This window comes from Malaya genurostris, chromosome 2, assembly GCF_030247185.1.
Source record: "Malaya genurostris strain Urasoe2022 chromosome 2, Malgen_1.1, whole genome shotgun sequence".
NCBI lineage: Eukaryota > Metazoa > Arthropoda > Insecta > Diptera > Culicidae > Malaya > Malaya genurostris.
Window position 1 is genome coordinate 44,684,866 of NC_080571.1, and position 25,555 is coordinate 44,710,420.

Below are 25,555 nucleotides of genomic sequence, written 5' to 3' on the forward strand. Positions count from 1 at the left end.
ACTATTGTATTTATAAAAACAGATACCGTAACCTTAGTTACGCGTTCAATAATCGTGTAGAACGAAACTTAAGCCTAATAAATTGACGGGGCCAGGGTTGCAAACGGTACTGGAGAATGACACGAAACAGCAGACAGTCAAACCGCACAAATGGCAGCAGTCGCAGACTGTACTTCGTTGTGACTTTAACGTTGGAAAATGTCATAGGTCTCATGACATTTTCTCTCGTGAATGTAGCCGTATGCTCTCATCGGAAGCTGTTCTATTCTCTACAATCTGAGAATGGCTTACCGCAATAAACAGTAAGCAAAGCAAAGTCTTGGCATTACATTCCTGTTGTGGAATTTGGCCTTTCTGTTTCAACAGACTTCGCAGCCAATTCTTAGTGTACAGAATCATTGCATGGCTAGTACTATGGATCCTACTGACACTAAGAATCCTTCCAGGTCGGGGCTTGAACATACGACGATTGACTTGTAAGACCACCCAAGTAACAATTCGAATGCCTTATGGTTTTGATTATAATTTATAGGAGTTTTGTAATTGATTTTTCAATCACTACCTGTTTTATGACAACTATAATAAGTGTCTCTTTTGAAAAGTAATATCATAGTTTTTAAAGCTTCTTTAAAACCCTTTACCTAGACTAACAACTTGGCTGAAAATAAAACAATTTGCACTAGAATAAAACCATGCAAACGCTCTTAATATTGTTTTCAAACATTTTCTTTAAAACATTATTGTCAGTTAAATTCTTTCATAAATCTAGTCTTGTGTGTGTGTGTGTGTGTTCATTGAATGACAGTTTCACTCAGAGCAAATTTGAGGGTTCTAAAGTACATTTATGACATATTTGTTGTGGCCTATTTGATTTATTGCATCTTACGTTAAGTGTAATTTGTATTAAAGGAAATTTCATGGCCGCCATTATGATGTTTTTTGCCGCAGCTTTTATTGACATCAAATGAACTTCGAAATGCAAAAAGAAGGAAATATGATGGACTTTCATGATTCATTTCCAGGACGTATGCACAAGTTTTAACGCCACGAAATAGTTTTATACAAGAATTACGATGAATCACAGAAAATAATGTTAATAAATTATGGAGACTTTCGCAAAAACCGCATTTATTTCAAGGCGATTAGCTATAATTCATATTTTTATCCATACATTCACGATAAAAATAAAAGCGCATGAAATTTCTACGTTCGGAAAAAGCCTCAAACTCGTAAAAAAAATCTAATTAATTCTTACTGATTGCATTCAAAGCAGACATGACAAACACATAGTCCATCCGAATAAATTTAATGTTGATCGTAAAGCTGGTTTTAAAATTTTCTTGAATTTAGAGTTTTAACGCAGGTTTATGCTGATCTTCACATTGCTTTATAAACCTTATGAAGAATGGTCCACTTGGCAGGAACATGCTCTTATAGAGGTTTTCAGTAGGCTTTCGTGGAGTTTAAAGTTTTAATGCAAGATTTATTATGTAGCATTGAAGACAGCTACAAGTATTTATTAATATTAAAAATGTTACTTAGGCAGCGTCCTATGCATTGAACCGCCAACCCGGGACAATAAACAGTAGCTCCTTCCAAATTCAACAACTTTCGAGAGACAGTCGCCAACAAGGCTCTACGTTGAAATTCATTTTACTTCGATTATAATAAGGTGTAGAGGGACATGCACATGAAAGTCTTGCTCCCCAATGCAGACGGGTTGTTTCTGTATCCTTTTCGTGTTTTTTTTTTCTCTGCACTCCCGTTGGAAAGAAGCGGTTTAGTGAGAAATGCAGAGTAAATAATTTCTTTGACTTCCAGAATTCGGATGGTGGGTTTGTTTTGGTAGCTCGTGTGATTTTGGTTTAATTTCCAGCTGGTTGATTTATTCCAATCCACTTTTTAGATCGAACAATTTTAAACCGTTTAGCATGAACTAGAATTCTAGAAGTAACAGGAGCGCAGTCTCTGCGGTAAGATTTCTTGTCTTTGCGTCATACCGGATAGACTAATGCTGCGCTCCTGCTTATTCGTGTATGAAATTTAAGCAAATATTTGTAATATTTTTGAACTATCTGCATGAACAAGATTGTGATTGAGTTTCTACCATGGCAATTTTTATCTTAATATTCAAAATAGATATAAGTTTCATGATAATAGATTACGCATGAGAATAACTTAACGCTGCTCAAAACCGAAATAGAACCGGTAATGGAAACATCGTCGCTCTCACTTAATTTATCGCCACAAACGGTCACAGCGGATATGAATGTCCAGTTATAAGAATGTCATGACATTTTGAGCTCATGGCATTCTTGAAAACCGTGACTGAAAATGAATACAGCATGAACGTACACTACCACAAAACGAACGCTGTGGCTTTGACTATTGTGACAGAGTGAAACAAAATTAACTGCTCTCAATAACGCTGTCGTGTGTCGTGGCTCTCATGATTGCGTCAAGCTCTCGTGTCATTGCGTGTTGGCTCCTGTTGCATGTAGCAGCTGCGCGTATCGTTGTCAGTGACTGTCTTATGGTTGGCGACAGTTTAAAAAAATGTCAAATTTTCGCACCCTTGGACGGGGCAGTATAAAATCAGAAAAAAAACACTGGAGATAACGACAAAAATGCATTTTGGTAAAACTTGTGCGGACAGTTAATGTAAATCGTTGCCACAGTTGTTGTGTCACAACATCACTAATTATTCTTGAGTGTTTAATTATGGCTGACTGTAACCTGATGTGGTGTTATTAAAATCAAATTATATTACGCACAACGAATTTAACACCAAATAATTTATCCTAAATCATGCTCAGTAGTATAAGTGTTCAGTTTTATAAAGATATATTTTTATATTACAATTATTCGAAAAGTAAAGCATTTACTTCAATAAACATTTAGTTTTAAAAGCAAAGAGTGCATATATAAATCAGTTCATTCAAAATATTTGGTTAAAATTGTTGAGGTACATATTAATAATGGTTATCGTGTTTTGTTATTGATCAGCAGGGCCGCCGAGAGGGGTGAGGGAGGATTCCCCCCGGGCCCAGACATGTTTAGGGGGGGCCGGAAATTCGAAGATTTAAAATTGTTTTTATTGCTCATAATGAAACATACCTTGGGACCTTTCTTTTTGCTCGTTCAATCCTTCAAGATAGAGTAGTGTTTCCGAAGGGGGCCCGTATTGAAATCCTCTCGGGCCCGTTTTTTTTCACTCGGCGGCCCTGTTGAGAAGTTACCAATTAAAAGGAAAAGGGCTATTCTGAAATTGTGGAACGCATCAAAATTGATTTGCTGACGGGTTTTGATATACTGTAAAATTGTTCCGAAATTCAATAATTTCCTTCTAATATATCTGGTTTGCATTTATTTTATTGTTCTGTTCTCTCTCTTATGATGTGCATAATTAAGCTCTTTGTGTAGAGACTAAATCAGTTCACATTAACGATAAAGATATTTGAAATGACTAGTAAGTGTCAAGCACTAAAATTTGACGAAGAGGACACAAAAAGTTATCAACATTTTATAGATATTTATTTTAACGCATCGGGAAAATCGCTTTCGTAACTGGTATCAATTATTAATTTATGAATCGAATCACACGTCATATTGCACAGTTCCAGATTTTATGAAATATTTCAGGTAGGCTGCAACCACTGATTTCGTCACTAAGCAGATTAATATTTGAACAAATAATAAGAGCATTGGCAAGAAAATAAGTAAAATGCTAAATTATGTGTAACAAATATTGCAATAATTGTAACTTTGACCTGAACGTCCATTTCCATTCTTGCATGTTTGTTTTAACGAGGCTCACGCTGACGAAGGTGACTTCGTAGCAACCAAAACAGTGTTGTTCAAAAAAATTATTTGTATCATTTGCAAGAGGACACTCAATGCTGTGGTAATTGGTGGTAAATCTCTTACGAACACTTTTTATTCCGATTTTTCTTCGGAGTGTCTGGTCGTGTCGTCGCTTACACGATCATTAAAGACTTAGGCCAGTGTGTTTTAGGGCGTTTTAAAGGGCTATTTTCACGCTTCAAATCTGATTTTCTCAGAAACGAATATCAAAAAACCCAACCGACAATCTCTTAGAAAATTAGTTTAGATTATTCTGTGAAAATTAATGATTGTTTGACTTTAGCGGTCGGGATTGTTTTTTTCTGAAGGAAGAATTGCATAGCTGAAAACGGAAACTTTCAACTTGTTCATTGAATATTTAAAACCATTTATGTTTTCGCAATTAATTTTATATTCTTAGGATTTTGAAATTTTTCTTTACCGAGCGTAATTGGTTTAAAAAAAAAGGTTTAAAGGTTACTGTTCCGTTCAACGTGGATGATTTTAGAACTAAAAACTAGTGTTTGTATTTCACAAAGAATCTGAAAATGCAACTCAAAATTATAAAACTTTAGCCAAAACAATCGAAATTTAGAAAAGTTTACATAAACTTTTCCGCAATTTTATATTGCTTGCGCGATGCTATTCCGTATTTCGATGGTGAGCGAAATGCACGTTGGGCACGGTGCCATTAAATCGTGAGCAAAAATTACATATCAAATAATGACACGAATTTATGCATTGGGATTTGCGTTGCAATAATAACGAGCCCAAATCGACCGCACTCTATCATGCGTGTCAAGTGAATACTTTTACATAAATTTATTCTCATCCGCGTGAAGGATCTGGTGAACAACTGTTTAAGATACAAAAATACTTGCATGTTTTCTTGTCTTGGATCGTCTTTTGAAGGATCTATGCTTGCTACTAAACTCATGCATATGCATGGTAAGCAATTTAGTCAATACATATACATATGACCTCATGTGAGTCAATCATAATTACTCCTGATTCATAGTATAAAACCGCACTCTATCATGCGTGTCAAGTGAATACTTTTACATAAATTTATTCTCATCCGCGTGAAGGATCTGGTGAACTACTGTTGAAGATACAAAAATACTTGCATGTTTTCTTGTCTTGGATCGTCTTTTAAAGGATCTATGCTTGCTACTAAACTCATGCATATGCATGGTAAGCAATTTAGTCAATACATATACATATGACCTCATGTGAGTCAATCATAATTACTCCTGATTCATAGTATAAAAATCAATAACAATAACGATTGAATTGGGATATTTTGAAAGTGTGAAGGATTCAAACATCCATTATGAATCAATGAGTCTATTTTACAAGCCATCAAAACGAGTGGTAAGGCCACTGCGCTCAATCACTGAAAATATTCCTGGTTTCTATGTGTCGGTTTTCTTGTTATGCTTTGTGCGACGATTCAGTCAACTCAAGCGATTGAAATTTTGCGCGCCTTTTTTGAGACTATACTTTACTATTCACACTAACTATTGTGAAAATAACGATGTTTCGGTGTCACTATACGATCAGGTCAGAGGTTACACTCAAAATAATAATCATGTTATAGGTACGTGAAAAGTTATGTGAATATTTTCCACCCTACTTTTCACGTAGGTTTTATTGGGCTGGCATTTTAAAACTGTTTAATGCATAATCCAGTAAGAGTTACGTGTTTCATACGTAAAATGTAATGTACTGTTCATATCACATTTACCTATCAGTTCATATCAAATTTAGACACCAGAGAATTAATATTTTTTATATTCGTTGAAGTCAGAAGGGAGATATTCCAGATTTTTATAAAAATCTATAAAATGAAAAACACTATGAAAAATAAAACATTTATTTCAGAAAATTAGCATGGAATTGCAATGACTAAAAAAGTACGGGAGTGTAATATCAGAGACATAACTGGATGTCGTGAATTGAATAAAACTGACACATTGACATTTCTTCATACTTTCGAATTAAATCGATTGTGTAAATTGTAAAACTTCCCCCCTTTTCACTACTAGAATTTTAAACATTTTTTGACGTCGATTATCTCATTTCGGATTTGCATATTTCATTAAAAGAAACTATCAAGATGCTGTACAGGATTCATTTCTGCCTTTTAGAAGGACCAAATTGTGCAATTCTCTACGATATTTAGCACAGTTCGGAACATTTTTCTCAAGCGATCTTCGCACAGCGAAAAGTGCACGAAGCAAATCAAATTATTTTGGCTTTATACTAAACTGATGATTTTTTCCTTCGATTTGCAAAGAAGTAATCTTAATAGTTCCTTAGATAATATTTAGAGCCATTAGAACGGCTAATTTTATATAATGTTGTTCACTTTTCGTTCTCTTTCTCTCCAATGCAAACGACCAGAAGCTCTGTTGCATGATGCAATCGCTCTTGTTTGAGTTGAAACTAGCTAGCTTTGCGTAAAAACCGCAAGACATCCGCTCGCGGTGCCAAATTATGCGAAACGGGTTTAATGCGTCATCTCGCCTTGACGACCGGAAGCAAATGAGAACTACGACCCGAGCGTTTGAGGTTTTTAACCACGCAGAAGGTGCGCTCTCCGATCTTGCTGTTTGAATGCGTCTTCTCGCCCCGACGTCTGCTTCCATCCAACGCACAAGAAAAAATGATCGATTTTCGACCACAGTTCCTCTTTTATAACGATATGTACCTGACTACCTCAAAATCGTCGTCCTTGCGCGAAAAACCCAAGCTAAAGTTCAGAGTTTTTCGCGTTGTTTTCAAATTTCGAGAAAACTTAATTTTTGAGTTGTTTGTTGTTCTCTCACACTGTTCAAAATATTATCCTAAATTCCTGATCATATTTTTGATGAAATAGTGAAAGAATTGTGTTGCTGCCATTAATACAAGTCAAGATATTCAAGATTAAGTTCTGCCCATTCTTCCATATGGCTAATTTTGAAAAGGCGCTCCATAGTAAAGTAAGTCGTATTCACGACAAAATAAGCAAGTGATAACGTCGTGGGAGCTGGAATCGACAAACAGCCAAAAATCGTTTTTGTTGTCACTGCCATCCAACCGAAGCCGAAGTCGAGATCCGAGAACTTCCACAACACAACCGATGCAGGTTGTTGTAGCATTACATGGGTCCAGTGTCTCTAGCTTCATACCGATTTTCAATTCATTTTTCGGTGCACCACAGAAAACAGATATACAGGCTCGCATATGAACTGTATGTAAAATTTGCTCAAGCACGTGGCGAACACTTGCAGATGTCACCACGATCAACACAAGGTGCAACCACGATTTGGGTGCCGCTTTCACGTGAGCCACAGTTTTTTGGTGCAACATTCACTCACGTTAGATTTTTGTTTTGCTGTTGGTTAAAATTAAAATTTTTTTTTTGTTTTATTCCGATCGAATTCTCGTGTGATTTATGCGCTATGGAAATTGAGTTGTCTTTAACACTTAGGAAAATCGTGTGGTAAGTGTAAAAATGGTTGTAGTTGGAATCTTTCTATAACAGCCAGGAGGATTTTGTTATCGTTCCGGAACATAGTGGAACGTTTTGAAAGATCGCGGCGAACAGTCAAGTAGGTGGCAGTAGTGTTTCCAACGTATAGCAAATTTGAAATTTACACAGGAATTTGAAAAATTTGAAAAATTTTGTTCGAGCCTGTATATCTGTTATCTGTGGGTGCACCAACGGCCTATTTGAAGCATTCGGCAGGAGCAGGCACACTTCCGAACTCACGCAGGCAATCGGTCCAGCCGAATACATGCAAACTTTCATACTGGAATGGTCCGGTCGATGTAGTAAAAAATTGTAATTAAATAACATTTCTCGCAAATATTTACACTGTGAGGGCCACTGTTCGCCATTTTCAAAATCGAGTTTTTCACATCAGAAATTCACGTAGATTGTTCGACGTGGGGTCAATTCACGTTAACCTTATGTGATGGCTCTATTCATTTCAGGGGATGTTCGTATAACATTCATTATCGTCACGTAAAATATTCAATTTGACATTTGAAACCATTTAATGTGATTTTTCAATTAAATCGAACGTGAATTTTTATTTGAGTGTAGTTTTTCGTGTGCCGAGTATTCGGCTTTTAATATCCATTCCCACTTATATGCTATAAAATTCTCTTCTTTCAGTGTTATCTCTCTTGAGTACTTTTATAGTTCATTTTTCGATGGCTTCAACTATGAAAGTCAAACATATCAATCCCGGAGCCCAAATTTTGACACGTTGCAGTTTATGAAATTATTCCAACTCAAATCATGGCTTATGGTCAACGTGTGCGCAACAGAGACTTCATGTTATTGAATAATTCAGGTTTATGAGCCTTTTTTATAAAAACGAGAGAATTCAAAACTTGTTGGAGTCTATGAGAGCAATATTTTCAGTGTATCTTCCCACCTTTACTATATATAGTTTGGTATAACAACCTTGCTGCTCTACTGGCATCACGGCCAGGGAAACTTCACCGATATCGGTGTACGGAAAAGTACGAGCGCTTCATCGCGCGAGTGTCAGTGAGTGAAAAATGTAGAACCTGCGGATCGTTCCAGATTCGTTCAATGAAAAGGTGAAAAACCAGTTTAGATTTGATTAGAAAATATCGCGACGGCTAGCGAATAGTGATATCTCACGAAATTCACATCGGAAAGCGTCGATTGCGCACGGTAAATATACGTAAAGAGTGACTAGCCACTTGAAGAAAGTCGGACCTTTTTTTTTCTTCGATGATCGTCCGTATCTTGTGGGTGCGGATGAAGTTACGAGAGGGTGGTGGCAAAAGAGTGGTCGTTTTTCTCAACCGCGGGAAGCACTTTATCTGTATACGTGAGAGAGTAGCATCAGTGTTCGTGCGATGGTGTTTGTTTTTCTTTTGCGGGCTCAGTGTTTGCAGTACGGTTGAAAATAATTCGTGTGTACACGGTTCGCTAGATATATTCTGCTGGAGGACAAAAATTCTAGTAAATTTTTTTGTTATGACGCGATTTGGGTCATTGTTCAACAAAAAGAACGGTTAGAGCGATTTAGTATGTGGTAATTGCTCTAATGTATAAAAAAAACAAACTATAGACAAAATTTGCTATAGCATATTTACTGATACCTACTGTAAAACCAATGCAAACAAAGCCTAGCCCCATTTTTGCTTTTCTGTAGCTACCGAACGTCGCAAGCCAAGAGTTAACACAAATAAACCACTTGTTTTCGTTCCCTCCTGTGACATACCATTTATGTATTTATAAAGATATAATGACATCCTATACGTGCAAAGAGGATCACTTGCTTTTGCTTTTCCTACAAAAACGCTCTATCGATTTATGTTAGACATCTTTCTATACAGTATTCGCAACTGGTTTGATGAGCTACGGCGTTATTCTTATGCAGTTGTTGGTGGTTATACACGCACCTTCTCTGTTGCAAGACGGCTGACCTGCTGTCACGCGTGTTTATTTGTAATAGGCACTTAAATTGCATAGGTAATTTGTATAAAATACGGGTTATGAATTGATGTAATTTTCGCAATGAAGAGACCCGTGTTCGTTGAAGTACGACTCCCTTTGAAAGATGGAAGTATTCGAAAAGATTTACATTTTTTTTTCATCTTCAAGTCGTCGATGCCCAAGCATTTCATTTGCAACTTCTTTTTATTTATCTTTGACTTACCGGATTTTCAATTTGGATCGATACTTAGAAATGTTTCCTAGCAGTAGGCGCAAATAAAACAATACAAAAGATGAACTGGAAATGTTTAAAAAACGCATCAACTTTCTATGTTGGTACATTTTTCAATCAAACCCCAATAATGAAAATAAAGATGAAAATAATCGTTCCCATTATTACAATTCAGTGATAGTTGAGGAGCAATTACTTTGCTTATTACATGTTTATTCATCCATTAGATGTTAGATAACCAAAATTAATTGTATCATTCGTGACTATTGGACATTGGCATTTAGTCAATAATGACCGAACGACTCACTTTTAACTAATGGCTTTCGTATATGAGATGGCTGGAGCTTGGCTAAACTTTTTATTTAGCACCGAAGTTTCTATTTAGCGGGTTTACTTATAGAAGGTACGTAAATCTTTACATCGCAATAATTTCAGGAAAAGTTGCGCCGGAATTTGTTTTTACGCACACATTGTTGTCATTACTCATACGTTTGCAAAGAGTCTTGCTCCTTAAGAGGTTTGGGACAAGAAAATATTCGTAGCTTTTTAAAAACATTGATGTTTGATTAATTGTATATTTTTATTTTTTCGACCTCTGGTCTAACTGTGTTCCAAGAGCGCTCTTTGAGATTTCTCTGAATAGATCCTCCATAAAATGCCTCGAATAGCTGTACTTCTTGGTACGGATTAAATTGTGTGCCGTTTAAAAACCGCACACTCAAGATTCAAGTTTTCACCCGATTGTCAGGGAATAAAAAAGGCGGGTAGGTAATGTCACAGACATAACTAGAGGACGTGAATACGAATAAAAATGACATGCTTCTTTCACACTATTGATTATCGTTCTGTATCGCTTCCAGAATTGTAACGGTACGTGTATATTGAAGTACGACTAATTGACGACAAATATGTTCTACCATAGAATTGAATAATATGGAAAAAATGAGAGTAAAAACACAACAAAAAATGTTGTAGTAGTTTTTGAGAATTTAAATATTCAGTGGAGGGAAACTTCGCATAATCCTTTGAGAATATTTTAATAGTTTTAAAAAGAACCGATTTTCGGAATTCATCCGATGTTTGAATATTTGTTGCCATCATTTATTTATCTACGCCTGAACTGAAATTCTGGTGTGGAATTTAGAAACTGAAATAAAGAAATAAATTCAAAATATGGAACTGGCACAGAATTGAGGTACAAACTTCTGGTTCCAGATCGAGAATGAAACTAAACTCATTGTCAGATTCCAGAAGTTCTAGAACTGAATTCTGAACTTGAACTCCGCATAAAGGAACTGAATTCAATTCCCGGATCCAAATTCCGAATTTAGTTGCAGCATACGGGTTCTGAATCCTGGACCTGAATTATAAAAATGATTTCTATAACTAAATTTAGGATTAAAATCCTGAAACTGAAAACAAAAATTGAAATCTGGTTAAGAAGTCAGCTACAAAATTCAGGTTTGAAGTTTAAATCAAACATTCACTGTGCAGTGCATGAATGAGCGGTCCTTATTTCTTTAAAAATGAGAAAGGAAAAAAAATGTATTCTGCAATTCGATCGAGTGATGCTTTTGTATGGAAAACTCGAACTCGATCGGGCTACAGAATGCAAAATTTCATATTCGATCGAAACAATCCGACTCGAACGAAATACAGAATCGGAGTGATTTCCAATCAAATGATGAAATAATATTAATAATTGATACAAAATAGTAAGTGTTTAAAACCTGACCACATTTCTACGTGTATTTATCCTTGAGTTCATGATTTGCACCCCTATATAAAAAATGAAGATGTGTTCCACATAAAAAAATGTCCAATTAAAAATTTGGCATCTGTTTTATTGAAATTTCAAATCTGCTAGCTCACGAAAAAAAAACTTTTTAGTTACAGAACTCTAAAGTTTAATTTCTCTATCAGAATTCTGGATTCTAAAAATAAGGACAACCAAATTCAACTCCAAAAACTAGTCAAGAAACAAGTTCCAGTATCCATGATTGGGAGTTCAGAATTCAGGTGGGCCATTATCAAGTTTCTGAATTCGGTTCTATAATTTATTCCAAAATTCTGTTCCCTGCTACTTTTTGTTGAAGGCGACTGCTGGCGTTTGAGGCATTATATAACGTATGTTGTTGCTGCTGTTTATCGATTTTCGACCATGGTTTATCTTTTGTACTAGTACAGTTGAACATCGGAACTGACTACCCCAAAACCGTCGTCCGGGTACGCGAAATGTAAGCAAGCGTGATAAGTTTTCCTCATTGTTTCCAGTTTAAGAAAACTAATTTTTTTTAGATGTTCATGGTTATCTCACTTTTTTGTTGAAATTTTATCATAAATTTCTGATCATATTTTTGATAGCGTGGAGAAAAAATTATGTTGTTGCGTTTAGTACAACTGGTAATATTCCCGATTAAGTTCTAATTTGAAAAGACGCTCTATAGTAAAGTAAGACTTATTCAGGTTGGCTTCATTCATTTGAATTATTTCGTTTTTATATCCGATTGCGTTAATCTTGGCCATAAGGTTCTTCACGGCCTTAGAATCGACATTTTTTCCCATGCTCTCCTTTACTAAAATTAACTTAGGCCTCAGACCCCCATTAACAAATTCCTTTGAAAATTCAATTTCTTGCTTTCTTAATATTGATGTAAACTATTGTCAATTTCTGCGGATGGTCAAATAAACACAACTTTTTTAACGTAAATATTTCAAATAACAACTTATTTTAAAAAATGGGTCGATTTCGTGACCTCGTCGACCCCCATAGTCACTTTTCGCTTACGTCGACCCCCGCAAAAGGATATCGACCCCAAGGGGGCTATATCGACCACTTTGAGGAACCTCTTTTCTACATCCTTCACCACATTAGGTTCTATTAGAATGTGCTTCTTTATAATGGCCTAGTATTGTTCTATTATGCGCAGTGTCTGAGTGTGTGGGAAGTTCATCAAGATCATTCGTTTTACACAACACTAGCATGTCACCGTCCAGAAGATCGTCCGGCCGTCAGTGGGGAGGAGCTTTTGGAGTCGCTTTTTCCAAATACATCTTGCCATGCATGGTACTTATCTTAACGAAACGTGTATTCCGTTTTCTCCAAATACAAATTACTTGCCAAATTAAGAACTTTTTGCCGAGCTTCGACATCTTCTGTGTCCAGAGGCTCTTGGTATTCTACGCATGTTACTTTTTAGTCACATCCCCACTAAGACGTTCGGTTTCCGTTTAAAGAACCGAATTACGTTTTTGTGAAGGTTCTCATTGACCTGACGACCTTTTTTCCGAATCTTCGCCTCGGGTCAACAATCAGACGTTCTTCTGATGAAATCAGCTTACCGAGTGTAAACGATACACATTAAACTATGGCTACGCAAAAATAGTTTCGCAAAATATCACCCAACGGATCAAAAGTTGATTTGAGTGTGTGCGGTTTTTAAACGGTTTTGTATCTAGATTTTCTAAATTATGATAAATTCCTCCACCAGATAAGTCTTGCAAGCAATTTTTTTCGCATATTTAACATTCGAACACTCTTCGTCCCACCAAGGGAACATGTTAACAAATAGAAATGCTTTTGTAATTAATGTTACTTTTACTATTACAGAGTGTCCCTAAATAACAACAAATACATTTGAGGATTAAAGTAAAAGTTCCACGCCACAGTCAATCGACGATAATGTCGGTGAAAGTTTTCTTCGAAATTGGCCACGAGGCATCGTTGAAGAGCCGTGCTACACCGGAAGGCTACACTCACGATTGGGAATTGTTCGTCAGAGGATACGAAAACTGTGACATCAGTCATTTCGTAGATAAAGTAGTCTTCAATTTGCATGATTCCTTCCCGAAACCGAAACGAGGTATGCTACGATATTGTGAATATTTAGTTCATTGTTTTTTTTACCCCGTTTCTTTTATTCCAGTGGTCAAAGAACCACCGTACGTAGTGAAAGAGGCTGGCTACGCTGGATTTGTTCTGCCGGTGGAAATATACTTTAAAAATAAAGGCGATGAGCCCAAGAAGAAGGTATACACATACGACCTCGATCTGCAGTCTTACAAAATTCAACGGGAAGAGTACATCGTAACCAACCCATCGGACGATTTCAAACGGAAACTGCTTAAAGGTGGTGGAGTGCTGTTAAACAACACGATGCCTTCGTCGTCCAGCTCGGCAGATTACAAAAACCGTCACAGCAACAGCGGTGGTGGTGGTGGTGGTGGTGAAAAGACTACCTCGTCGCAGGATAAGAAGTATAAGAAAAATCCAGGCGACGATTCCAAAGTACAGAATACATTCGCGAATCTGTTCGGGCCTCCCATTACCAAAGGTAGCAATAAGGTTTCGCCTGATCCAAAGCAAAGCTTATCCTCGTCATCGAGCAAATCGTCGCCAAATACTGGAACTGCTGCCGTCGGTGGGAGCAGCAAGAGTCAACAGGCAAACCAGAAAAGTGATCGATCTAGCTCAAGCTCCTCCGTTAAGGACAAAGACAAACCTGAGAAGGACAAATCCTCCAAACATAAGCACACTAGTCCCAACAAAGAGAAAGAATCAAAAAAGTCATCTGCAAACGAAGAAAAGCATAACAAAGAAAAGAAAGATAAAAACCATTCGAAGGAACGGGATAAGACGAAAGACAAAAGTTCCAGTTCGTCATCTGCGTTCTCGAAAAGGCCCAGTAGTCCAAAGAGAAGTAGTTCGGCCGCCCTGCAACCAACTCCCTCGGTAATGACGAATAGTCCTTCCTCGAAGCGGCATGCCTCACCAGCGGCGCCGCCAGCTGGCGCAATCTCAGCCACCAGTGGCAGTGGCTCTTCCAAGACGGAAGACAAATCCTCAACCAAACACAACAGTGAAAAGGAGAAAAAGAAAGAGAAGAAAGAGAAAAGAAGCTACGACAAAGAGAAGGAACGAAGCGACAAAAAGGATCGTGATGTCAAAAAAGAAAAAGAACACCAGAAGGGTAGTGATGTCGCTGTGGACAAACCAAAATCTGATCTCATTAAACCTAGCAAATTGGATGCTGCTAAACTGGAATCTAAAATGTACTCGAAGGAGAAGAAAATCTCAGAGGAACCACTGAAGCAGGCACCAGCGGAAAGCGCTGCGTTGGCAACTGCTGTACCGCCAACGGTACCGGATGTTCCGAAGAGAATGGACAAGTCAGAAACAAAGGAAAAAGAAAAAGAAGAACGAAAACACAAACATAAGAAAAAGGACAAATCCAAGGATAAGGAAAAGGATCGATCTTCCAGTAGTAAAGACAAAAAGGAGAAAAAGGACAAGGAAAAATCCTCAAACAACAATAAGTCGACATTTTCCGCACCGGCCAGTAAAGAACCGGAAGTCGTATCACCAGTGAAACCTGCTAAATTGATTGATCCCACCAAATCAGTCACACAGGAAAGAGACAACCAGTCGCTGCCAGTACCCGCCAAAGGCGCAGCACTGACTGCACTACTGGAACATCGTGGCGGTAACAGTAGCGACTCGGAAGCCGACAGTCCACCTTCGTTAAATCCAGATAAAGATTCCGAAAACTCGAACAGCAGTATAACCGAGGTGCTTGCCGCAAGACCACCATCGGCTGCTTCCTCCAGTGCGTCTTCTAGTGTTACGAGGCAGTCGGAGCAAAGGCACACAGCGGAACCGCCGCCCCCGGTGGAACCGCAGAAACCCGAAAAGACACATCACAAAACTAAGAAAGATAAAGTGAAAAATGCTTCGACAGAGAATAAAGAGGAAGGCAAAAAACGAAAACGACGGAATAAGGACGCTGATGTTGACAAGGATAAGGACAGCAAGAAAGCATCAGCGGCGATAGCTGCCGTGTCATCAGTTGCTCACCGGAGTCCTTCGCCCTCGACACCCCCTCCGACGTTGATGGAACCTCCGGTAAAAATACCGAAACGGGATGACCATTACAAACGTGATGAATCGTCTCCGCTTCCCAACAACAACTCCAAAATTCTACCACCAGAAGATACCGGAACAACCTCTGCTTATTACAACAACAATAACACCTCCTCGGCACCGATGGCTTCGCCGGCTCTTCCGCCTCCCTCTTCACTTCCCCAGTCGAACAGTTCCAGCAGTGCAGCCACTATGAACAATCTGTCCGGTGATTACATGTCGGAATTGAAGGACCTTCAGCACAAAATAATGACCCTGCAGGACAACAACGAGTTGCAGCGTGTGGTGGAGATGATCGCTGCCACCGGGTGTTACGAAATTACGAGCGCTACGTTTGACTTTGATCTGTGTGCCCTGGATCGCCACACGGTACAGCGGTTGCAGGAATTCTTTGCGACATCCTGTTCATCCTGACAGTAAAAATCCCTCGAAATTTTTTTTCCTGTGCACTGCAGCACCAACAACCAACAGCTGTAAGTTCCTTCCTCGTTCTTCTCGATCGCTCGAGTGTATGTTTTAATTCTGTCGGGTCACCCACCCACGGGCGTAGATTTCCTTCATTTTGCCTTGACCTATTTTTAACTTATTATACTTTTATTGGTCGTGTTATTTATTTTCCCCTCGGTTAAGAGCTTCGCGCAAGCTTCAGATTCGAATCGAAAAATGCATCCGCGAGTCTAACAAGAAAAAATGCTCGCATACATGTGTAATTTTATGATCAACAACAGAAAAGTTTATACAAAAGCGTACAAATTACATTTGATTATCAGGTATGGTGTGTTATGGTGGACTGGTTCTCGGACCGGAACAGTAAAATCTACGATTGTATACTTGTATATACAGTTTCCTCTAGGTTTAGGCTACATAATTATATGTAAAAAGTAACGTACTGATCATGGACAAAATTGGAACAAGATAGAATAAATTTACTTTAAACGCTGGATGAAAGGAACAGCAATGGAAGTTGCAGCAACAGTATGTGCGTATGGCTAATGATGTACAATACTCACAGCACAGAGAAAAATTCGCTTGGTTTTATGTTTTGTATTTTTTTTGTTTGGTTTCCGCTATCAAAAATTTTGCATTGTAGTAAAGTTCATAAATCTATGTCCTTATCACAACTGGAGTTGCCGAAAACAATATGTAGTCATTTTCTCGGAATGTTGTTGTTTTCTTATTACTTAAAAGATAATTTCAAATACTGTACCAAATGGTCACGAATGCAAACAACGTGGAAAGATATCAGATTTGTCAATTTTGGTTTGGTTCATTATATCATAGAAGCTTCCATTATTTCCAATGTGACTAATCACAAAGTTTGTGCAGACACTCTGCTTTTGAAATCGTAGAATTCTTGTCTGTGTGGTGTCAAGTTTGATTGACATTACCCATAACAACGCAACTTGATTTGGTCAGCGCCGCCAGTATATCTTGTTTGTGCTTGTTTAGACCTGGCTTTTCTGAATGGGTCATTTCGCAGAAAGAGTTTGCATGCTCATTGCAGTTAATCGTCGTTTGAAAGCGCAACTAATCGAAGCCACATCTGGTAATTGCGTCGAGCAGGTTTAAGTGCGTTTGAAACTGGTCCATTTTTCTCTCTATCAGTCGCAGCAAAAAATGTCTTCCACTCATGCACTATCCGTAAATGAAATTTAGGTCATGGGAGACAAACTTTCCCAGCATGAAATGGCATACTGTTCGAGACGGAAATCTGTTGACCGATCACACATCAGTGGCGGACAGGTAGAAGGAGCACTTCACGCGGCTATTAAATGGACAATCGGTAGAAGAGAGGACAAACCGAATGAGGTTTGAAGATGATGGACAAGCTGTGGAACCACCCACGCTAGACGAAATACGAAGAGCGGTTAGACAGCTTAAAAATGGAAAGGCCGCTGGGAAGGACGGGATCCCGGCTAAACTTCTAAAATGATCTGGGAAGGAGAGGAAATGCCTTCGGACTGGCTGGCTGGTCTCATATGCCCCATCTACAATGAACCAGATAAAGTCCCGTAGTCTCCAGACACGCACAAAACTTGCTCTATACAAATACAAATACTATCTGTTACCAATACGGCCACGAGGCATGGTCGTTGAAGGAAACAGATGTTCGAGTACTCGGTGTCTTTGAGAGAAAAATCCTGCGATCAATACTCGGCGTTAAAAAAGAGAATGGAGATTGGCGTAGACGCATGAATCACGAGTTGTATCAAACATACAAACATGCGGACATTGGAAGGCTTTTAAAACACAGTACCATGCTCGAAACCTGTCGTTAATGGAAATAATCGGATGTTAAATCTTTGCTTTTCAAATAGAGACGATATTGCACCAAAGATTAGCGCTTTGCCGTTCCCTCTGGTGAATTTTGTTCGACACCATCCTCCAATACTAATTGTGCTTGACTCAAATCGCTTACAGAACGCCTACACCACAACGGACATCATCTGCTAGCATTTTAGTAGTGCCGACTAAACCAACATGTCCGACTTCTCTTGGCGCAAATCGACTGGGATGAAGTTTTCGAAAACGATGATGTCAATGCTGCTGTTCAGACGTGTAGTGTAACGAGCTCCGTGATCGATAACTTTGTACCGAAACGATCGAACCGGCAGACCGTTGAAGAGAGAAATTTGAAAATGACCAAAAGAGCCGTTCTAAAAAGATACTCTAAACATAGAGGATTTACCCTACGTAATCACTAGCAGCGAGGATGGCTTTTATCGTATCAAAGAACGCTCACTAGCAACTCGTTACACGATTCAATCAGTACCATCAAAGAGAGACGGATATCATCGCAGCAACAAAAAATCGGCATGGTTCATTTAACATAGAATAGACACCTGTGCGAGAGTGAATTCCTCTCGATGACCCGTCTGAGCATCACGAGTTAGCACGCTGCTGTGAGGATTCTCTCTGAAGCAACAAACAGTCGCTTATTCTCGTCTCGCGATCCGATTCTGTATGGGCTGTGGATAATTGCGATAGAATCATTTTACTATTGCCGCTTATTCTAACTATGTGCATATAACCTTTGTATAAGTTGTGTCAATGAAAATGTATGTGAATGCTCCTCACAAGGGTTTTGAAATATTGCAACCTAGTATAAGAATTATCAAGTCGAATCATCTCTTGGTAAATTCCACACAGCACCAATCATAATCAGACTGTATTTTTTTCTTAAGGGCCGTTAAATACTCAGAGTATGAATTGGAGCGAAGAAATGCAGAAAAATTCTCTCAAGGTTCATGCATTGAGAGACACAAGTTCTTGTAGCATCTTCTACTGAATTGAAAATGTTGTATACAATATAGATAAAAATCGAGCAGCTTCTGTCAACTTATCGGCAATCACCAACACTGACTAGGAGCAGATAATTCAGCTGCACAAGAAAACTGTTAGGCGCAGTAACTGATTCTGTTCATGGTTCATTCGCCTTCTCCACGTACGTACGTCTTCCATCCGCATCGAAAACATCCAGAGCACGTCCTCAAGCATTGTTCAGGACTCGTTACTTACCTTACCTAACAGCTATAGGCCTGAGGTGTCCTTTGCTGTATCAAGAATACGTCTCCACATAACTCGGTCCATGGCTGCTCGTCGCCAGCCACTCAAGGCACGGACGCTTCTGAGATCACCCTCCACTTGATTGATCCACCTTGCTCGTTGCGCTCCTCTTCTTCTTGTACCAGTCGGATTAGATTCAAGAACCATTTTCACTGGGCTGTCGTCCGACATCCTTATGACATGCCCAGCCCATCGTAGACGTCCGATTTTAGCTGTCAGTACGATGGGTGGTTCTCCTAGCAGCTGTTGCAATTCGTGATTCATACGCCGTCTCCACGGTCCGTCTACCATCTGCACTCCGCCATAGATGGTCCTCAGTACCCTTCTTTCGAAAAAAACGGGGCGTTGGTCCTCTGCCAACATAGTCCAGGTCTCGTGACCATAGAGAACAACCGGTCTAATGAGCGTTTTTTAGATGGTCAACTTCGTGCGGTGGCGTACTTTTCTCGATCGAAGGGTTTTTCTGAGTCCAAAGTACGCACGATTCCCTGCCAAAATACGTCTCTGTATTTCTCTGCTGGTGTCATTGTCGGCGGTTACCAGTGAGCCCAAATACACAAACTCGTCAACCACCTCGATATCGTCCCCGTCTATCAATATTCGTGGTGGGAGGCGTAGTGTTTCTTCTCTAGAGCCTCTTCCTCTCGTGGATTTTGTTTTCGACGCATTTATGGCCAGTCCGATACGCCTAGCTTCAGCTTTCAGTCCGATGTAGGTTTCCATCATCTTCTCAAGGTTATGTGTTACAATATCAATATCGTCAGCGAAGCCAAAAAATTGTACGGACTTTCGGAAGATCGTGCCACTCGTGTCGATCTTCGCTCTTCGAATCACATCTTCCAAGGCAATATTGAACAAGATACAAGAAAGTCCATCACCTTGACGTAGCCCTCTCCGAGATTCGAAGGGACTCGAGAGCGTCCCAGATGCTCGGACGTAGTACATCACTCTATCCATCGTTGCTTTGACCAATCGCGTCAGTTTATCCGGGAAACCGTATTCGTGCATGATCTGCCATAGCTGTTCTCGATCGATTGTGTCGTACGCCGCTTTGAAGTCAATGAATAGGGGATGCGTGGGTACGTTGTATTCACGACTCTTCTGGAGTACTTGTCTTATCGCGAATATGTAATCCGCAGTGGCGCGGGCTCCAGTAAATCTAGCTTGGTACGGCCCTACGAATTCCTTAGCTATTGGTGATAGACGATGACAAAGGATTTGGGAGAGTACCTTGTAGGCGGCGTTGAGCAATGTGATTGCGCGGTAATTGCAACAATCTAGCTTATCGCCCTTTTTGTAGACGGGACATACCACTCCATCCATCCATTCCTGCGGTAGAATCTCCTCCTCCCAAATCTTAGAAATCATTCAGTGCAGCGCTCTAGCCAGTGCCTCTCCTCCATGTTCAGGACTCGTGCTCGTAGAGAATAGCGGGTCTAATCAGAGTTTCGGAGATAGCTAACTTCGTACAATGGCGAGTTTTGAAAAGCGTCCTGCGAAGGCCAAATTAAGCACGATTTCTTGATAAGATGCGTCTCGGAATTTCTCTACTTATCACCAGTCACCAGCACACGAGCACGCCGACCATTCCGATTTCATCTCCGCCAATCAGTACACGTGATAGGATGGTTTCTCTCGAGCCCCTGCCTTTCATGTACTATGTCTTTGAAACATTGATGTCAAGTCGGATCCGTCTGGCTTCAGCATCATGCACAAAGTTGCGTGCTATAATGTCAATATCATCAGCGAATCCAGATAACTGGACGGATTTTCTGAAAAGTCTTGGCATTACATTCTTTTTGTGGAATTTGGCCTCTCTGTTTCAACAGACTTCACAGCCGATTCTTAACGTGCAGAATCATTGCATGGCTAGTACTACGATCCTACTGACACTATAAATCCTTCCAGATCGAGTCATATGTTCGATGTTTTTTTATGCCAAATGTCTTAGTAATGAACTTCAGCATGAACGTCGAGTTCGGGTGAAATCTAAAATTTTGTTTTTTAAGACTTAAACTTAAAACAAATTTCGGGATAACACCAAACCTCGACGTTTCATGCATTTCCAAGACAAAACAAAAAAATCGCGTAACTTCGAACATCCGTGTTAAAAAAAAAACGCGTCTTTTCAAAAATACGCGTAAAAAGCAACCGCGTAAAAAACGCATATAAATAACCACGCAAAAAAAGACCTCAGTGTAGCAGACACGAAAATATATCATCTTGCCGTAACCCTTTCTAAGACCAATGCCATCAGTATTATCTAGAACAGTACTAAAAAATCATTTTTTCATTAACTCAAAACAGATGAAAATGACGAGCAATGAATGTCCCTTTCAGCTCCGCTAGCAATTTATGAGAACGAGATCCCTGTCCAGTCAACGATATAATCACTCTCATTCTTGTTTACGTCCGTATCGATCATACGACGAAACGGATACTTTCGAACGAATACGAATAAACCATTCTTGTTTTTACTCAAAAGAATTCGAACGCGACTCGCATGTCACAAAATATTAAAATATCGCATGTAAGAAAATATTAAAATTAAAAATATTAACTTCTTCAAATACATGCTAAGCCATGTTGAAATCACTCCAAAGCTTGTGATTAACCCATTCTCGTTTACGGACGAATAGACGAAATGCCGTGGTTTGAACTCGTCAGTTTGATGTTGCGAATAAACCGTTCGAATACATTGAAAACAGTCTAGCCGATTTCCAACAAATTTCTTTTCGAAAGTAAAGGTTATTTGCAATAAAATGATAAATTTGATTTATAAATAAAACATTTAGAAAGCATAGCAGTCATATAAAAATACTTTCCGTTCGTACACATTCGAGTTAAAACAAGAATGATATGTTCGCATTCGTTCGAAAGTATGTGTTCGTCGAATAGTCGATACGGAATGTACACAAGCATGATGATACAAAATCAGCGAAAAAACAAGTCAAATAACAAATGATATCAATTATTTTTCATTACAACTTAAGGCTGTACCAGAACTGATAGTTTAAAGTTGGATGGGCATTGTTCCTATGCATGTACGATGTTTAAAAGTGTGAATGATTCGAACGTAAACGGGAATACGAATTTGATATACTTTCGAACGTATCGCGTAAACAAGAATGAGAGTGAATATAACGAATTGAAATTCGACTGATTCATCCTGCAGAAGGTTTTTTGGTTTCGCCTTGTAACGTTTGCATTTTAAAAAAAAATTGACAAAAATTGCCGATTTTTCATGGGTTTTCTAACCGTGATGGTAAAAACGGTGAAGCAACTTCGTTCAAAAGTGTGTGCGTTCAAGAACGACACTTCGCCGCGTCGAAAACGGACATCGTGCGGCATTTTATGGTCACTTGATACGCCCATTCCGGTATCTACAACATCTCGGCATCTGGCACCTTTAGACAACAATCGGAGCATCGAATGAAAGCCCGGCTCCAGACAGCCGACGAGCCTGAGAAGAGTCTAAAATGCAAAGCTTCTTTTTTAACAATCATTTGCCAGCTTCAGTTAAGAAAGTAATGTGTATCATCTGCAAAAAAATGCAATACAATGTGAATAACGTTATGACGTGATTCAAAGTTGAGTTCCATAATCGAGCTAATTTTAATTAAAACAGAAAATTATTTGGCCGTATTTACATACAGAACGATTGATTCGACTCAAAATTTAATGAAGTCAGTCGATGTTAAACAGTCGTTCCTCCTCACACAAATAGTTCTTGGCCCTGGAAAAAAAATTCTTTCTACCTAGAATTGCATTTCATTCAAGGATTCAGTGTTTTCCAAGGCTACATGAATCACTAACAGCCTTTTCTAAGGCTAAAATTTAGTCAGTCTTTTTGAAGGCTCAACTAATCAGTCTTTTTTCAATACTAACACTAAATCAGTCTTTCTCAAACGAAAATAAAAATTCAGAATACTGCCGGGCTGAATAAATGATATATAACACACTGAGGTCTTTTTAGGCGATTTTTTATGCGTGCACGAATTTCCGAAGTAACGCGTTTTTTATGCGGATTTCCGAAATTACACGAATTTCCGAAGTTACGCGAATTTGAAAAGCTATCCGGTTTTCTTGTTTTGTCTTAGAAATGCATGAAACGTTGAGATCTGTTGTTGTCCCTAATTTTTTAAGTAAAATTTCTGTTTTTTTCTTTTTTCATTTCTTAGATTACACCAGATCTCGACGTTTCATGCATTTCTAAGACGTGTGGCATCAAAAAAATTTTTTTCGATTTCGGAAATCTCAAAATTTTCCTACGTTCCTGCCGATTTTTTTCAAATTTTTGTCTGAAATTACACCAGATCCTGATGTTTATGAAATTTTTAAGACATTCGGCATAGAAAAAAAATTATTCAATTTTGCGTTATTTTTTCTACACGGATTCCCGAAGTTACGCGATTTCGAATTCTCAGTCTTAAAGTCGTTTTTTCCCAGTTTTTTTTTTTTTCAGATTACACCATATTTCAACATTTTCATGCATTTCTAAGACATTTTGTATTAATACAAAATTTTCAATTTCGAAAATCTCAGTCGATTTTTTTGCGCGTCTCATGTGCTGTCGTCGTCAGGCTCCTAAACCACACTCATTACAGAAGGCAATTCTCTGTGTTTGGTAGACTCAGAAAGGTGTAAAGAGCTTCTAAAACCTGCTGAAGCTGTTAATACTAATCGCCACAGATAACAAATGAAAGGAAAAACAGTTGACTATAGAAGCTGCTACCCCAACCGCCGTATTCATCAGATTTTGATCCTTCCGACTACCATTTGTTTTCATCGATGGGCCATGCATTGGCTGAGATTGGCACAAACTGTTATGTTGCTGATTGTTGAAAAGGCGTTCAACTTTTTTTTCAGTATTTTTAAAAAGTTCACAATTGATTTCCTACAACTTCTTCTTAGACACCATTTTTTTTTGTGCAGGAAACGGTTTTTTTTAGTTTCAACGATTTCGGAGGAAGTGCATTCATCCGTCCTATTCGGAAGAAAGCCTTGAGTTTATCCGTGAATGTGCGAACCGTTAAAGCCGAGGTCAAATAAACGAAAAGCCTTGTGTCGAAATCCATATAAAGCAGATAATTTTCTATAGTGAAGTCGTATGCAAAGTTTCTTCCAAATCAGACCATGTAAATTTAGATGATTTGTTAATCATTGTTAGAATTGTTAAAGTCTTCGCTGTTCGCTAGCATTCTCTCATTATGCTACATCTACGTGAGGCAAGGAAACTTACTATTTCGCAGTAATACTGGTTCGTGTAGGATTGAATGGGTAACTAATTCGTATGCATAGTGGAAGCCGTGTGTGCATCTTCACTAATTATTACACGATTGGCGTGACGATATGATACAAACTTCCTAGAATCTTTCTACCCTTGAATAATTCAGAAGGTGTGGTGTCTTAACAGGCATAAAAGTTGTAGGTTTTGGAATTTTTTTGCTATGAAACATTTAGGTTTCACATGAGGATATGGACAACAAAAAAATAGAATTCACTTCATTCGATCGAATTGATAAGCTGATGTTGTTTGCTAAGCGAATCGTTCAAAACAGCAACAATCCGGGGCGCTGGACTGATTTGCATATTTGTACAAACACGTTTCGGCAAAGTCTGATAAGAATATACTCATTTGTAGGCGATTGGAATACATTGGCTTCGCATTTAGTTAAATCTCTCAAACTTAGTGTGTATCAGTGCTGAACTTAAAAACCAACAGAAACAACCCCTAAACCGTAATCTTTTTATAGTCCTTTGTTAAATATTGGTATTCGATAATATAACATTTCTAAGCACATCCTACATCACACTGCGGTAAGGTATCATAGAATGTATAGTACATACTAAAAATATCTTTGTAATACAGTGTTTATTGGATCATCCTAACACATTATAGAAGCAATCGCAACCTGGCGAGATACAAATACCCAAACCGTATGCCCCTTTTTTAGTCAGTCAGTCGGTCAGATCTAATCGGAAAAGATTGAACGGAATAAGATGGAAAAAGATCAGCGGTCTTCGTTACATCTACTTCTAAGATTGTGCAAATACTAATCAGCGTCATGCAATATTTGTACATTTGTTGGTTACTGTATTATATATGGTATATGAATATATTTAATTTAACACAGTAAAAGATATTTGTTATAAGCACATAACTCTCGAGAAGACAAGAATGCAAAACAATTTGGACATTCTGGAGCGAATGTGAGCGCGTGTGTGTGTGCATGTCACAATAGCCATGTAAGAAGTTGCGTTTCAGTTGCTGGAAGAAAGAAAGGCCAAGTATTTACAGTACGCTAAGTCTACCATTGTATAAGAAAGCTCATTTGTCGCGCATTATTTTAAGTATCTTGGCGTTTTCAATCGGTCTAGAATTGGTTCGATTTTAATGAACTTTGCCCTCAGTTTAGTCAGAAATTATTTTAGTCGTCTAGGCAGTAACGGGAAAATAATAAAACTGAACAAATGAAGTCTTAAATACAAACGATCTGATCAATGATCTAAAACCTTCCAAAAT

General features: G+C 38.5%; 1 protein-coding gene across 2 annotated transcripts; it reads left to right on the top strand.

Annotated features, from left to right (window-relative positions):
• The first annotated feature begins 8,332 nt into the window (after positions 1 to 8,332).
• On the top strand, positions 8,333 to 25,554 carry LOC131426977 (protein AF-9). 2 transcript variants are annotated; one of them, XM_058589814.1, is made up of 3 exons: positions 8,333 to 8,442; positions 13,153 to 13,405; positions 13,469 to 25,554. In XM_058589814.1, the coding sequence occupies exons 2-3, from the start codon at positions 13,225 to 13,227 to the stop codon at positions 15,874 to 15,876; spliced, it is 2,589 nt and encodes an 862-aa protein (XP_058445797.1). In that variant the 5' UTR covers positions 8,333 to 8,442; positions 13,153 to 13,224; the 3' UTR covers positions 15,877 to 25,554. The 2 variants fall into 2 exon arrangements, with proteins under 2 accessions (XP_058445797.1, XP_058445796.1); XM_058589813.1 differs by having other exon boundaries at positions 8,342 to 8,539.
• Position 25,555: the final 1 nt, after the last annotated feature.